The following is a 15,408-nucleotide window of genomic DNA, read 5'->3' on the forward strand; positions in this document are numbered from 1 at the left end:
ATTAATATCATTGTATGGTGCACGAACAAATCGGTTACATCATTAGAAATTTCAGGCAGATGTTTTTAACTAAAAAACCCTGATGATGCTGAATTGATAATTGCAGCTCTCAATAAATCATAGATAAAGTTCGACAACTAACATAAAGCTGGGCTATAAAAGTGACCTCACAGACCTACAACCATGAAGGTTCTTTTAAAGCTTTAACATAGCAGCTTTGTGTGTGATTGTCCAAGTTTTTCCCCCCACATGTTCAAAAGATATTTTTACCCCAGCTAAACAAACAGTTTTCTGTAAACATCTGATACCTCTTTTCTAATCTGTACAATCTGTACAATCTGAAATGGCGTTGGTTTCCAAAACCAAAGCACAGATAGAAACGCTGCAGAACTGTGTTGCAACAAATCTTATTACTCTGCTATGGAAGTAAAGAGCTTGTTGGTGGTTCCGTCTGTCTGTACTTTACCCCCTCAGGAAACAGAAAGGCTAATCTCTTGTTGCATCTTGCTGTAGCTAATCAACATTTTTGCCACAACACCCAGGTGATACAACTGTAAAGGTGATTTGTTCAAACCCTTGAAATAAGACTCAGAACTGCATTCTGTAGAATATCACCTCCTCCACATTGGAGCACATATCATTCCCGAGTCTTTCCTTTCACATTGTCACAACTTTGGATTAGTGCCACATTAATTTCTCTGCGGCTGGAATTCCCAGGAGTCTGAATTCCAAGCTCAGAGCCCTCTAAATGCTTACCGTCTTCATGCCATCCCTATCTGTTACTGATTGTATTAGTTACACAAGAAGATAATTAACAGTGCAGTCCAGCAGAAGCGGAGATCTGTTCTAACACTGTGTGTCACTTTAGCACAGCTTTGAACAGAGTAGCTTTGGAACCTTTCTCTTTCTTTCCATGTGTGCTCATTTTCAGCTTCCTCGAACAGATACCAAAAATGATGTTGGTATGGAAAAAGCTCCCGCCTGTGGATGTACTTTCCAAGAAAATATACTTGGGGACAGATTAGATTGAAAAGGAGCTATCTAGTTCATTGTAGTGTAGCACTAATGTTTAAAACTTTCATGAACGAAGAGAACCGGTACTGCTGGATGATAGAACTTTTATTTTGTTTAAATTTTCTCAACTTTTGTTTAGTATTTCCATTATTCTTGAAATTACATAGCATTACAGAAGGCACTTACAAAAACAAAGTAAATTAGAGATGCTCTTGTTATAAACATTAAATTACTGATTTAAAAAAACAAAAAACAGAGTGACATAATGGTAAAGACAAGAAATGACAGCACCATTGGCAACTTTTGAACAGTACATATCAAATAAAATTTAGCATGATTCAAATCTACAGTACAATAGAAACAATACTCATTTGTTCTCGGTGTAATAATGCCCGAGCTATGCTTTTAAGTATAACTTAATCATGAAGATAGAAAGCTTTAACTCAACATTTTGAATTTTTTTCACTAGTCAAAGGTTCGTTTTATGTTATATGTTAGGCTTTGTGGTTTCCGCTCCGTGCAAGTCCTGGTACATCTCTATCAGGCGAGTGGCCTCTCTCTGCCCTGACAGCAAAGCACCGTGTGTAGTGGAATAGTATTTTCTGTGGGTGGCCTCTCCAGCAAACAGGACCTGCAGGGGCTGAGCAAAGAGCGAGGGAGGAGGGGAAGACAAGGGAAGAGATGTAAGAGTAGGAAAAGCAGATTCAAAACAAGATCCATCAATATCATCTTGTTATAATGTTTTTGGCCTTTCCCTGCAGCACTGTTTTCTATTTCTGCCTCCCTTGTTAGCGCTCCACATGTAGGAGGCAGCGGGAACTCTCCTGAGGGCTTAAGTGTGATTTCACTTTGACAGGGCTGAAGGACTCTCAGCAGAGGGTTCATACCGTTCCTTCAGCAGTGTCAAGTTTGCGTAAAGAACCCCCCCCCCCCCCCCCCCCCCCCCCCCCCCCCCCCACCCCCACCCGCTACCGATCAAACACACCTCCAACCCTTTCTCCCCTTCACCCATCATCAGATTTCATGGTCTAGACTCCTGGCATGCAATCAGCATTCACAACCCTCCTCACACACCACGCTCTGCTTGTGGGGAGATGACACGGTAGCACTGCCTCTCTGGGTGCAGGTGGGAGAAGTAAACAAACTAATGTGCAGACAGTGAAAAGCGTGAGCGACAGTCCTTACTTTTTACACCCACAGGTATGGGTAAGAATACTAAATGGTGAAACAGTATCTTTATTTACTTTCACCAATGATATTTGTTTTGGAGAGAAGCGTAAAAACAAGATTTTCATTTTTGTTTAGAAACTGCAGCATGCACTATAAACTGTTACTTACTGGAGCCTTGGTGCTGTTGGCATAAGGCAGTGGCATGGCCAGCTTTTCACAGTCAGCACCACTGGACCCGACCCTGGTGAAGGAGTAGGAGCCTCGGATGTATGGGTTACTGCCCCAAGACGAGCGCAGGACACGCCGGGGCTTTGGAATGTCAGGGTTCCCTAAGGACAGGTGAAAGGAGAGAAAGGAGTCAGCCCTGATACGGCAGGGAGTTTGTCCAAAACTTTTAAATAGTCAGGGCCAGAGTCGTGTCTAATCAAGAGGACTGAACAGCCACGATAGAAGCTCTGTTAGGACCTCAGTGTGTGGACATGCTCACACTGGCAATGCAATCAGGATGCAGATGTTTAGCAGAGGTTATACTGGCATGCTTAGATCTGTTAATGTGCTCCAAACACAGTGTGCATAAAGCTGGTGCCATAAAGCACCGGTTGTTGAGAGAACTCAATCTGGAGTTTCCTTATGAACAAACAGAAAAGTCCACATCAGGGTGCTGGAGGGGTGGTGGTGGATTAAGTCACAGGATTTAATCATAAAACCTGATTTTGAGATCAATGTGTAAACAATCATTTTGTTCCTTGTATTCATTTTTAATTATCTGATGGTGCAACATGAAAGGAATAGTTTTGTTTTTGTTTTTTTTTAAAGTAGGGGTTATATGCACTGGGTCCTCACCAGACGGCCCATTTTGCTGCATGAAGTTGTAAACTGGACCGTTTTGCAACAGATCAGACTGCATTGCTACACAGATGTCCTGCTGTTAAGATAGCGTAGAGGCAAGGTAAACAACTGTCTAATGCAGAAGTGATGTGTTCTCAAAATACACACTAAAGCTCTCCTTCGAACTGCAATGAAATTGTTGAAGATTGAGGTTTTTTTTGTGAAAAATTTGCTCGTCTCCTGGTCTCCTTCTGGGTAGCTTTTACCGTGTTTCGCCCATTTGGGTTTGTAACTAGTGCTTGATATACATTATTTTGAGATATTCTGGACCAAAGCCTTGTATAGGCTAACTCTGACATGGCCAGAGCTGCAGCACTCGAGCGGCTATAATGCCACTGCATTTCAGAATCAAACCTATTCAGAACAAGAATGTGGAAGCCGTGAGATGAAACCCTGCTTGTGACCCTCTGATGGCAGTGAGACACTGGCGAGGCTATTTGTAATTAAGCTACAGCTGAGGGGGTTAAACCTCACTGACCCAAATGAAGGCTGTATATGTGTGTGTATTTCCCAGTGTAATTCACATCCTGCAGACATAGGAAGTCCACTGACCTCATCATGAGTTGACAGTCTCTATCTCTGCATTCACACGGTGACCTACTTCTGAGGCAGCCGCTGGAGTTTTCTCTCTGCACTTCCTTTCTGGACTTTTTGCCAAATGACTAATAATGCATCAGTGCACAGAATAGTTGATACATTATGTTGGAATTGACTTGAAGCAGCAGCAAATCAGTTTTTTTTTTATTCCCAGGTTTTGTCCTCTCGGATAGAAAGTGATGTGCTTTATATAACCAGTGGCAGCTAATACTGAACTAACCTCAGGGAAAATACAGCACTCATTTAATTTGTGTGTGTGTGTCACAAGAAAAAGGAGAACTGATCAAATGTCAGTTACAGTGAAGGGCTCTTGGCCTTATCTAACTATTTCAATTTTGAGGCTGTGACAACAGATAAGTTAGCCTCTAACCATTGGACACAAAAAAAGAAACATGAGCCATTTAACTATATTATCTTCATGATCATTCATTTCTGGAACAGCAGCTTACATCACAGCTGAAGTTCATTTGACCGCGTTTCTGTGTAACACAATGACCCACTGTCACGCCTTTTATGAGTCACTGAGCTGACAGGCTCCCATCCAAGGTTATTGTGTTAGTTTTAGATTACTGATTACTGCATCGACAGCTTCACAAGTCCTAAAATCTACTCGAGAGCAATGGTGCTGTTTAGAAACAGTCATCCTGAATTTAGTTTTAGTTTTCAAAGGAAGAAAGTTTCACATTAAATCATTTGTAGATAAACCCACAAAGTTTTGCCCTGACCTGTAAAGCGCCTCAGCAGCTCAGTGCAGGTCTCAGCCACGGTTTCGTCATCACAGCGCTCCATGTACAGCGCCTCCTGCCCACAGATCCAGCCGCTCAGCATATAGCCATAGCGCTCAGGCGGGTAGAGGACATCGAAGCTACAGATTTTCTTGTACCACAGCTCCTCGGGGTAGGCCAGCTGTTCGAGCTGAGCCTCGTCCTCCCACACAAACTGGATGCTGTTGCACTCTGGGCTCCAGAACGGCTCCTCAAACTCTAAGAAAATCTTGTCGGTGGTGCTGATGCCCAGCTTCTCGATGGCTAGCACCTTGTCCTCGGGAAGAGATGGGGAGAACATGGCCTCGTGGTTCTGCTTCAGCACACCTAAAGAAGTTGTCACGATCACGTGGTCGGCCGTGATCCACTCCTCGTCCTCGCACTCCACGCAGATGGGGAGACCCAGGATTAGAGGGTCCTCATGAGGTTTGCGGTCGTGGTTGTTGTCATTGTGGTTGTTGTCCTGGTTGGTGTCGCTGCGCTTGGCAATGACCTCCCGATGCTGGGCTGAGTAGTTCCAGTGGATGCAGCGGACCGGTTTGCCTAGGGAAATGGTGTGGGATGGGATAGCCTGGGCCAGGAGCTCCACAATCTTCATAAAACCTTCAGGAATGACATAATGTGCACCGGGGATCTCTGTCCACTCGCCAAACTCACTCAGAGACACCTCATCCATGCTGGGAGAGCTGCTTTCACAACTCTCCACCTGAAACATGAGACCACGTCAACAGAGGGAGTCTGATCAGTTATATTTCAAGTCAATATCAGCAGTCATATTACACACTAATAAAGTGGATCACAACTGTCCAAACAGCTCTTACACTCAAAGCAAACAATCCCTTTTGTAAACATTTCCACTGGCGTTCCACATCAGTTCTCTGTGGCAATTAAAAACTATACAAAACGTCTGCAAGTTCCACAACTAGAGCTCAAAACAGAACATCAAGATGGAACTAGTTTAAACATGCTGGGAACACCTGCATATTTAGTTCAGTAGACATTTGAAAAATATGCAGCTGCCCCAGGCTTTATATTACAAATGTGCATTTCACATTGCACTTTGTTTCATGTGTGGGTTGAAGCCTATGAAGGAGGGAGCAGAACATGAATATATTACATTTCTACTGATTTGAAACTTTTAGAGCTTGTTAATGGTGTTCTATAACGTAAACTGCATAAAGTTAATGGGATCGTTACCTAATTAAGCTTTAATGTTAGAGCCGGCAGGGTAATAGACGAGATTTGTCTCGACACATATAGATTAGTCCCCAAATAAAATTTCTACATGAACATTTAAGAAACAGAGTCAGAAACGTGGCTTTGAAGAAGACACACCTTGAGGTATTGTTGAAGCATTGACAGTTTGAGCTTCTTGGTGCTTTCAGAATCATAAGGATCCAACATGATCTTCTTGCGCACCACATCGCGTGTAAAAATGCCAACACTGTTCTGGCTCTCAACACAAACTGGCTTCCCGTTCTGGAAGAATTCCTGAGTCAGCTCGTACACCTAAAGGAGGCCAAAATGCAAAAGGGTAATAAGGAGGAAGAACAAGGAGGAAGGATGTAAAACAAAAAAAAAAAAAAAACATCAGTTCACTTCAGTTCAGTACAGAGCTCTGAAGGAATAGGTTAATTCCTTTTACTAGTGGTAAACAGAAGCATGGTGGTCAAATAGCTCATGTAATATAAATGATAACAATATAAACTCAATCGTAACAACAGCCACTATCGCTGTGCGTGAAAAGGAGTGTAAACAAGTTAATAAGAGTTAATAAGATATGAAATAATCAGATTTACATTCAACCAGCCATCATTTCTTCTTATTTTCAGAGAAGCAGATTCATGACAACGTCAGTTATGCATCAATATGTTTCAAGTGACAACAGCTCATAGTGTGAAGCCAAACTTTAGTTAAAGAAGTTGGACCTCATTTCAAAGAATTCTTTGAATCACTGACTTGCAACACAAATGAGTTTAATATATTCCCTTCAAGGTTGTTGAGGTTTTTTATATAATGTGGAGCATTAGCTAAAGTCAAGGTCTATCTATGCTGCTATTTAATCCTTCAATAAACAAACTCACAATTTTCTGAGTATATGCAGCACCATTACAAAATAAATCAGCTTGGTGCTAGAGGCTCATAAAAAGGAGTTAAATAATCATCTTGCTGTTGGTAATAAAGTAAAACAGCAACCATTTTAACTTTTTAACATGGAAAGTATTCCTTGCTGGTGCCAAGAGCAAAAAATGTGTTTGCCCTCCACGCCTTGAACAAGAGAGTTGTGTGTGACAGCCAGTATGGGTGTAGTATCGAAACAATAGTTTCAGTAATCGTCATGCACAGGCGAGGTGAGCTCCGTGGCATGGGCCTTAACATCCTCCTCAAGACATAATGCGTCATCTTCAAACGGCACTGACCAAAATGTTCATAAAGGCAAAATGGTAACAAAGCAGTTACCATGGTTCTCGTTGGTCAACAGAATGTCAGTCAGGGCTGGATGACATCACATGGCACAGTGAGGGTAGAGTAATACTGAAACTTTGTCTCATTATTTCATAATCTTTGGGAAAATGGAAATGACATTGTGGAGTTAGACGAAATGAGTTCACAAAAACACAAAGAAGCGTCCCAGTGGCAGGAAAACAGGAGTAGTTTAACAACATAGACTTTTAATCAGGTTTGTGTAAAAGAAAAGGTTTTTTTATTCTGCCAGTACGTCAAAAGATTGGTGTAGAAAGCAAAGCTCTACAGCGACTGAAAAAAACAAAATGCTTGTGTGCGCAACTGCCATGTAGGATCTGTGGTAACTTTCCGATCCCCACAAGAATTTCAAACAAAGGTTTGAATAATGAATAATGCTTTGTTGTACAGCCGCTGGGTTTATGAATTACCACTGACTTTATACTATAAGTTACAGTGTATGTGATTGCCTAGTTCCTGTATATGTGACACAACTGAACTTCATTCTACTGCTATGCAAGCTGTACACTGAGTATCTCTGTGGTCGCCATTTGTGCGTGTAAATGTGAAAATGTGCATGCGTCCCCTCACCTCGTTGTACAGGTCACTGAACTCCTCCACCAGGTCCTTGGGGATCCTTTTGCCGACATTGGTCTGGTAGTGAGCCACACCGTTCTTGGTGTACAGACTGATGCGTCCCACGCTCCTTTCGCCGTCTGTGGTGTCTTCCAGCAGCCCATTTTCCTCTGCCAGGTGGTACACTGGGTTCCCATTGGCACCATGGATCCACGTGGCTCCAAGCTCCAAAGTTGTTCTTCCTACAATTGAAATGAAAGAAAAAAGAAAAGAATAAGAAATCAATGGGATTTGAGAGGAAAAAAAACCTCACTCAGCATACCTTATACCATATGCCTTTAATTAAAATGGCGCAGTATACAGTCTGATTGTCATGAATGACCTCTTTTATGTGCACAAGGCCATGGCAGATGTCATTCTCTACCTGTTTGTTTTTCCCACTTGAAAGGATTTGCCATGACAGAATTCAGAGGCTTCTAAAGCAACATTTCACTTGTGATAATCTTGATGATAAAAATCTACCAAACGAAAACGAAACTATTAGGATGTAACAACAATCATAAATTTGGTTGTATGCCTCCCACACATTAGATAACAAGAAGTTCCTTTAGAAAAAGGTCTGAAGAGTCTCTGCCCATATGTCAGCAGCTGCATGATGCTTGGACTGACTGAAACCATTCTGTCGTCACAGCCTGAACGGTTTACCAGACAGAGGAGTTTTTCCACTTCCCTCAGGGTAATGTTCCTTTTTTGCAACCTCTCTTAGTTGTGCGGTTCTCAGATCCATTACTATGCATTTTGAAAATGTTGCCTTCTGGGTGAGGCTTTAGAAAGTTCTCATGAATTGGATTAGTACATCAGTGCAGCTGTCAAATTGAGCTTTTTCTAACTAAGAGCTATTTCTAACCCCTACGCTATTGTAATGCTCTGTATGTTGGACTTAATCTTTTGCATATTGTTTACAAATTGGCCCGAATGCAGCAGGTCGTCTTTTAAGCCGCATTAAAAAGCGTGATGAACAGATAACTTCAGTCTTTGCATCTCTATACTAGATCCCGCTCCGTTTCCAGAAAACATTCTATTGCTTACTTTTAAAGTTTTAAATGGGTTGGCAGCATCTAACTTGACAGATCTTTTGGAGCTCCACACCCCTTCATGCACACTCTTTGACCTGCCAGTCAAAACTCTGGATTAAATAAGGCAGATTGTGCCCTTTTATCACAAGATGATGCAATTTCCTGAGGTTTTGAAGAAAAATCTATGAAATGCTTTCTTCAAAATAACATCAAGGGACAGTACAGCAGCTCATTTTTCATCCGTTCATTTTCACCTCTATTGAAGTGGATCATTTTAGGGCAAGGAGAGACCCTCCCGACTCCACTCGGCCCCTCTCTTCCTCAAACTCTGCCTTTTTTAAGATCTGTAGTACTTAATAACTCTTGAAGCACATTAATATGGTATCAGAGAGGACACAGTAAATCACCATAGAATTCAGACCATACGCTAAACTGAAATTTGACTGACAATTTTATTCTCAGCTCTTACATTTCCCTCGTTTACATTTGGTCCATGGACAGCTGGTGGGCTACTGGTCAGTCACATGTTAAACAGCCCAAGTTGTTAACACGCACACCGAAGAATGGGTATACTTTCAAATTGATGGTACACAATACCATGACAGGTGATCCTATGTTCTACAATTCTGTGTGTGTTCTAATAAGTGGTATGCGCCTATGTTCCCAGGATCCTATGTTTCCAAGGTCTTGTGTTCCCCTTCTTAAGGTCCCATAATCCTACATGTATGTTACGGAGATCTAAATGGCACAGGAGTTTTTCAACACTATGGTCAGCACAATGTTTGAGACGAAAAACAGGTAGATATGGATGCATCTTCTTACCGTGTTGAACACTCTGAACTCTCCCACCGATGTGGTCTGATGCCTCTAGGACAGTGACATCCGTGAAGCCGTTTTTCAGCAGGTACTTAGTTGCAGCTAGGCCAGCCAAGCCGGCGCCGATCACTACTATTCGAGGCTGCCGATGAATGCGAAGGCCGCTACTAAGAGGATCATCAGTGCTGTCTGAGGAAATTTCACAACTTTGCATGCCGTCCAAGCTCCTCTTCGGTAGATTCTGAGAGCAAATTAAAGAAGCGACCCACATTAGAAATCGCAGCACTCGCACAAAAGCTGATCAACACTCATATCTATCATGGAGAAGCCATAGAAAACACAGTTGTCACTCCAACTTTACAAGAATTTCTTTAGCATGAAAACTATTGGGTGAGAGGGCTGCTTATTATGCACGGAAAGACACTATTCATTGGAAAGAGATGTTTCAGCTAAATTTCTCGTGACGATGTATTGAAATTGGGGTAAATCTATAAAAACCTGAGCAGACTAATCTTAAAATTCTTGTCTTTGCTGTTGTTGTTTTGTTTGAGTTTGGCACAGCTGAACTGATCCTTTAAAACTTTTCGGCCGCGCACCTGCAAATCACCGCGCAAAAATCTGGCCTCTTTCAAGTCGTCCTGTGCTGCTAATTAAGCGCTGACCACAAAAGCCTCTTTTATAGCTGTTACACGCTGCTTATTGGCATTCCGCTTACTATGACCCACATTTACAACTGTTTATAACTGTAATTAACTTGATTTGAATCTCTTTTTTTTTTCCCATCGCATGTTTACATTGTCCTGTCTACCCGCTCTGCATCGCTGCTTACTGAGCGTAAGGCCAAATTAATCGCTCCTAAGAGAACCCTGTTATTTCCATCAGAGGACAGACTGTACACAAAAGAGAAAGATTTCTTATTGCAGCCTCCCTAATTACTGTGAAATTGCCCAGACACTGACATGAAGAGTGAAGAAAGAGTATAGGCGACCCTTGTTATTCCAAAACAAGGCTACTTGCTGTGAATGTACGGACAGCTGGGTTTAGAAATACACAGTGGAAGCCTGTACAGAGGATGTTACCGATAACCTGGTACAGAAACGTGAATTAGCATTCCTATAGAAGGTGTATAAGGACGCCACAATTACATAGAAATTCAAAATTAACTGTGTCAATAGCCTACTATACCCATCCAAACTCCCCTTTTTGTTACCACAGCAACACTGGACAGAGGGCAGCACATATAATACTATGTAGAGTATAGCTTGAGGTCGCCGAGCAAAAACTCTTGAATAATTCTTAGACTTGTGTTAAATATGAAGCAAACTGTTAAAGAGAGCTTTCGACAGCGAAACACATGCAATACATGAAATGCACATACAGGCACAACGGCAGCCATCTTTACTGATTTTCAACTTTGAATTGACAGAAGGACCTACAAAACTGAGACGTAAGCAAGTTCTCAATGCTGACATACCAGCTATATGAGTCACCTGACCTGCGTAGAGCTGACAGAGTGTTAAAGAGGAAACCACAAGGGAGCACTCCGAGAAAACATGTGTGAGAAGCGCCAGAGGGTGACTTCAACACCCAGAGGATGTGTAGAGTTTACTGTAAATCAGAGTAAATTCCTGACTGAAACTACCAGAGTCTTGGCTGACTGCTGTCTTTCACAGCAGATGTGGATTAAACCTGTTAATCCGCAGGCACCGCCACGTTACATCTGACCTGACTTCACGACCCTCATCCTGAATCTGGGTCAGACGTCTCTGAGATTTACAGGACAGACAATTAAAAGTGGGAGTTATAAAAGGTGATTATGACATTGTGCTACACTGCTGCTGTATGAGTTTAAAGCTCACCTGAAGCGGCAGCAATTTTCACATATATATATGGTATTTTTTTGGTCAGTACTGTAAAACGTCTCCATTTGGCAGATGTCTACGTATTTCACAGAATTAGATGGACAGAAATATCCTTTTCAAATGATTATTTTGTCCATAAATAATGGAAAAATACGCAAACTATACTGTGATTAATTTATCCATTCAGTAACAACTCTCCCAAAAGACAAGTTGAATTGAGACTTCACTCTTCAGTTCGAGTTCTGAACGCACGTCAGCTTAAACCACAGAATTACAGAGTTACGTCTTTGGCTACTGAAACCAAGTTTCAGTTCCGGTCACTTTCTCAGAAACTGACTAAGCCATTAATGCTTTATTCATTTAATCTTTTCAGACAGAAAAGTTGGATTTTCAGATTATTAAATTGAATTTCTGATATAACTTCAACGTCAACCCAGGCTCTGTTTTATGGTGCACTGGATGTATTTTTGGAACAATAACATTCTGTTAAGCAAATCACCTGAAATTATGGCAGCTGTTATGTTTGTAACTAGGCTTCTGTCTAATTGCTGGGTGGGACTTGTTTGGTCTGTGGGCTTGAGGTGGGGCTGACATGCCTGCTTTGTGGTCTGCCGCATACAGCACCAGTCAGATTTTTGACCCTTCATGCTATGTAACTATGTAACACTTGAGGTGTCACATATAGTCACTGGGTGCTGTCTGGGCTATGGCTATTGCTGTCACATTCTGTTCAGGATGGTTCTGATTTGTGGCAAAAACCAAATGTAGGCAACACGCATATGAAAAAGGAGGAAACGAAGGTTGCTGTGCAGTATTGTACTGGTTTCAGTTTGTATTTGGTTGTTCGTGTAAGCTTTTGTCTTGAGGGCTATTGTGCGAATCTGTTTAAATATATGTGCTTATCATGAACTGGAGACAATATGAAAATATAAATTCAAATAAAAATGAAATACATGTTCTTTGAGAAAGCTGTGATGTGATTACTGTTAATTACAATTTAATTAAATAATACTTTACTCATCCCAGTATATAAACTGTATTCTTTCAGTACAATTAATACATAGATAATAATAAAGAGAACAATGAGCCAATTCTAGAGGTACTGTGGAGGGCTACTGTTGCAGGAAGAAATTTCTTCCTGTTCTGGTCCTGATTGCAGGCCCGAAGAAGACTCTGACTGAAGACACTCCTCTAGTAAATGTGTTACGCAGAGGATGTGCAGTGTTGTCCATTATATCTAGTGGCTTACGACATTGTTTTTTTTTTTCCCACAATAAGCTCCAGGGGTTCGAGAGCCCTCAAATTAGGCAAATTAAATGTACAAATGTTAAGGCATCTTATGCTTTTCCAAGGTACTACGCTCATGTGTTCAACTCCAAACCAAAATGTGCCCCACAAGTGTTCTGGTGTTTGGCACAACATTGAAAAAAAGTTACTGAATCTAACTGTAAGTTTTACTCTAATTTTTCTCACAATTCATGCATAAAACAATGAATCATCAACGATATCTTTCTGGACATTAATATCCTATTTCTGTGATGACGCTCCACCATTTCAGGCTTCACTCAGATAGATTACTTCTTTGTTCAAATTATAACTTTAGCAACGACACAGTAAGTCACTCTGGTAGTGTCATTTCCTTACATTTCTCAACACTACTTCTTGTATGTAATGTATTCATACGTTTTTCCACGTGTTGATGGGATTTGGGCCGTCCTAGTCCCAGACACAGAGTAGCCAAGCAAGTTTAAGCATTACTGTTGATAACAGATGAATGAAAGAATGCCAGAAGATTGCATCACCATACTGTAATGCAGGAAATCAGCGCTTTCCACGTGGGAATCAATAAAAACTCCCTGATTCTGAATCCTTTGATCTGAAAACTTGTCTACATCTCTTCAAGGGAAAACTGTCTGTCATTGTTTTTTAGGATTTCACATCTATCCAGAGTAATCCCGTCAGTGTCTTGTCTATAAAAGAAACCACATTTCACTTTAAAATTGACCTAATTCAATAAATGCTCTTTTAAATGAATGTTTCCCCTACTCCAGAAAGCACATTTGATCTCCTCACACACTGCACTCGATGACAGATTGCACATCCCTCCCTGGTCGCTTGTAATTCCATGGCTGGTTAATACACTCGCCACATGTCACTGCTCCGAGCTTCACGCCAGCACTGCAGATTAATGTATGGGCTGGCCTTGGGTACACAGGGTGGAGTGAGGAGAAGAGGCAGAGGAAGGGAGGGAGCTATGACTGACCTAGAAATGGCAATCTAAAGAACAGTGCGTCTGTCGGTGGAGGAGAAGAGCAGGGCCAGCCTTCAGCAGGAACCTCTTAAACACTGGGTCTGAGCTCGTGTCTCTCATCCCAACTGCTTTCCCCCCTCTGCTTTGACTGTGGACACAGCTCTTTCCAGCTGTGTACACAATCACATCTGCATTTCCTCCAGTCAGTCCCGTGTGAGTACACTGGGAAAAAAAGACATTTCTACATCTCAACATGAAAAAGCTGCAGTGTGGTCTCGGGGATTCGTGCCAAGGGGCCAGACATTCCACACTTCTCTCCCAGCTCTGATTTTCCCAAGCTGGGATGATGGAGTGGAGGCACCACACGCATGTACGTGCGCGCGCGCGCGCACATCACAGCTGCGCTACAGTGCATCACGCTGGTTGAGGAAGATAAAGAGGAGAGCAGTGCTTAGAGAGACTGTTGTAGCTTCCAGACACATAGACGAGCAACTTACTGGAAAAATCCAAACGGAACAATGACGATGCCAAGATAATATACACTAATGACGACCGTTAAACTAAACAAGCATTAAAAAAAAAAGATAACGAGAGGGAAACACTTTAAAATGTAATTCGGATATAATCTTGGCAGAATAAAAAAAAAACACATTCCACACCTTGTACTTGTACAGATACTCCCACGTAACACTGAAGCCTTGAGATAGAGAAATACAGCCATTTCGAGTTTCTAAGTTTACATCTATGAAGGGTTTTACAGGTCGAAGCCGGGGCAGCTTTAAGGAGCGATGTTGTCAGCTTGTGTGAACAAAATATATTTTTAAATAGAGAATTATACAGTCAGTAAGAGCGGAACCACTGCCAAAACGAAAAGCGAGGACGCAGAAACTTTTAGCAGCAGATAAAAGAAGTCAGAGCCGACAGTTCAAGAACAAAGACGGTGACAGTCAGCCGGTTTGAGCTTTTCTTTATGCTGCTTGGAACAGCTGTGGAGCTACAGCCTGCCACGTATAAGCAGGGATGCCAAAGTGGCAGCAGTTTGAAAGAAAGCAAACCACTTCACAGACGACAAAAAAAAAAAAAAGTCTGAAAGACAGTCTGTGCTGGGAACATGACAAAGCCTAAAAGCATCATATGGCGGAGACATAAAGCGGACAATCTATCGGTTCGAGGTTCAGTTTTGTCCCGTTCCACAGACACATCAGAGTAACTGACGTTGACTCTGGTCTCCGCGGGCGCTTCCACACAGGTTGCCTCTGCTTCGTGTTTTTATCAGCGCAAACACCTGTGTGACAGCTGCTATAATGTCGCGTCGCGGTCAACTAACAGTAAACAAGCCTCTCTCACAGTATTTTCAGCGATATGTTCAAACACAGCCTGCTCTTTTTGGTTAACGTGTCCATCACCGCGCTCGCCATCACCGTCCCACTTGTGAACAATAACTCTGCCAAATGTGGTGTAAGCACCGCGGCTGGTTACCTGACTCTCTTGGTCTTCAGTTTTGATACCTCAGAGTGCTCCGCTTTCCTTTGTGCCGTTTCTCTCAGACCGGCTCCGCTTTGTATTTATGCCTGGAAACCAGAAGCAGCCAGTTTTCCCGAGGCCGCTGCCTCCTCATTGATTATACATGAGCAGCGATGACGATGGAGACCAACCCTCCACTAAGCCTGCTGTCACAGGGCTGCTCGCAGCTGCCAACACACACACACACACACACACACACACACACACACACACCAGCGCACCCCCTCCAGCCAGACCTCAACAATAAATCATGTCAGATAATTTGATGTTAATTAAACAAGCGTTTATAATGTTAGCAGTCACACCACTAATAACACAAGGTTCAGGCTATTTTTTGACGCAAGAGCAGATATTGGTCCGTTATAAAGCGTTAATGTTTTCAAGAGAGTGAAATTGCATCGCTGTCT

At 42.2% G+C, this 15,408-nt stretch overlaps 1 protein-coding gene across 1 annotated transcript; it reads right to left on the minus strand.

Moving 5' to 3' along the window:
• Positions 1-1,101: 1,101 nt before the first annotated feature.
• Positions 1,102-15,043, minus strand: smox (spermine oxidase). The gene is made up of 7 exons (XM_072385018.1): positions 14,957-15,043; positions 9,371-9,605; positions 7,488-7,714; positions 5,769-5,942; positions 4,395-5,139; positions 2,353-2,513; positions 1,102-1,654 (listed from the first exon to the last, which is right to left on the minus strand). Exons 2-7 carry the CDS (start codon positions 9,576-9,578, stop codon positions 1,502-1,504), a joined length of 1,668 nt encoding a protein of 555 aa, XP_072241119.1. The 5' UTR covers positions 9,579-9,605; positions 14,957-15,043; the 3' UTR covers positions 1,102-1,501.
• Positions 15,044-15,408: the final 365 nt, after the last annotated feature.

Source organism: Leuresthes tenuis, unplaced genomic scaffold, assembly GCF_036924035.1.
Source record: "Leuresthes tenuis unplaced genomic scaffold, fLeuTen1.0.hap1 SCAF_4, whole genome shotgun sequence".
Taxonomy (NCBI): Eukaryota; Metazoa; Chordata; class Actinopteri; order Atheriniformes; family Atherinopsidae; genus Leuresthes; species Leuresthes tenuis.

Coding starts and splice junctions, on each gene's coding strand:
- smox (XM_072385018.1), bottom strand. CDS start 9,578: ATGCAAAGTTGTGAAATTTCCTCAGACAGCACTGATGATCCTCTTAGT. Junction 5,943..7,487: donor TCAGTGACCTGTACAACGAG/GTGAGGGGACGC, acceptor GGCCTCCTTTAG/GTGTACGAGCTGACTCAGGA. Junction 2,514..4,394: donor GCTGCTGAGGCGCTTTACAG/GTCAGGGCAAAA, acceptor ACCTGTCCTTAG/GGAACCCTGACATTCCAAAG.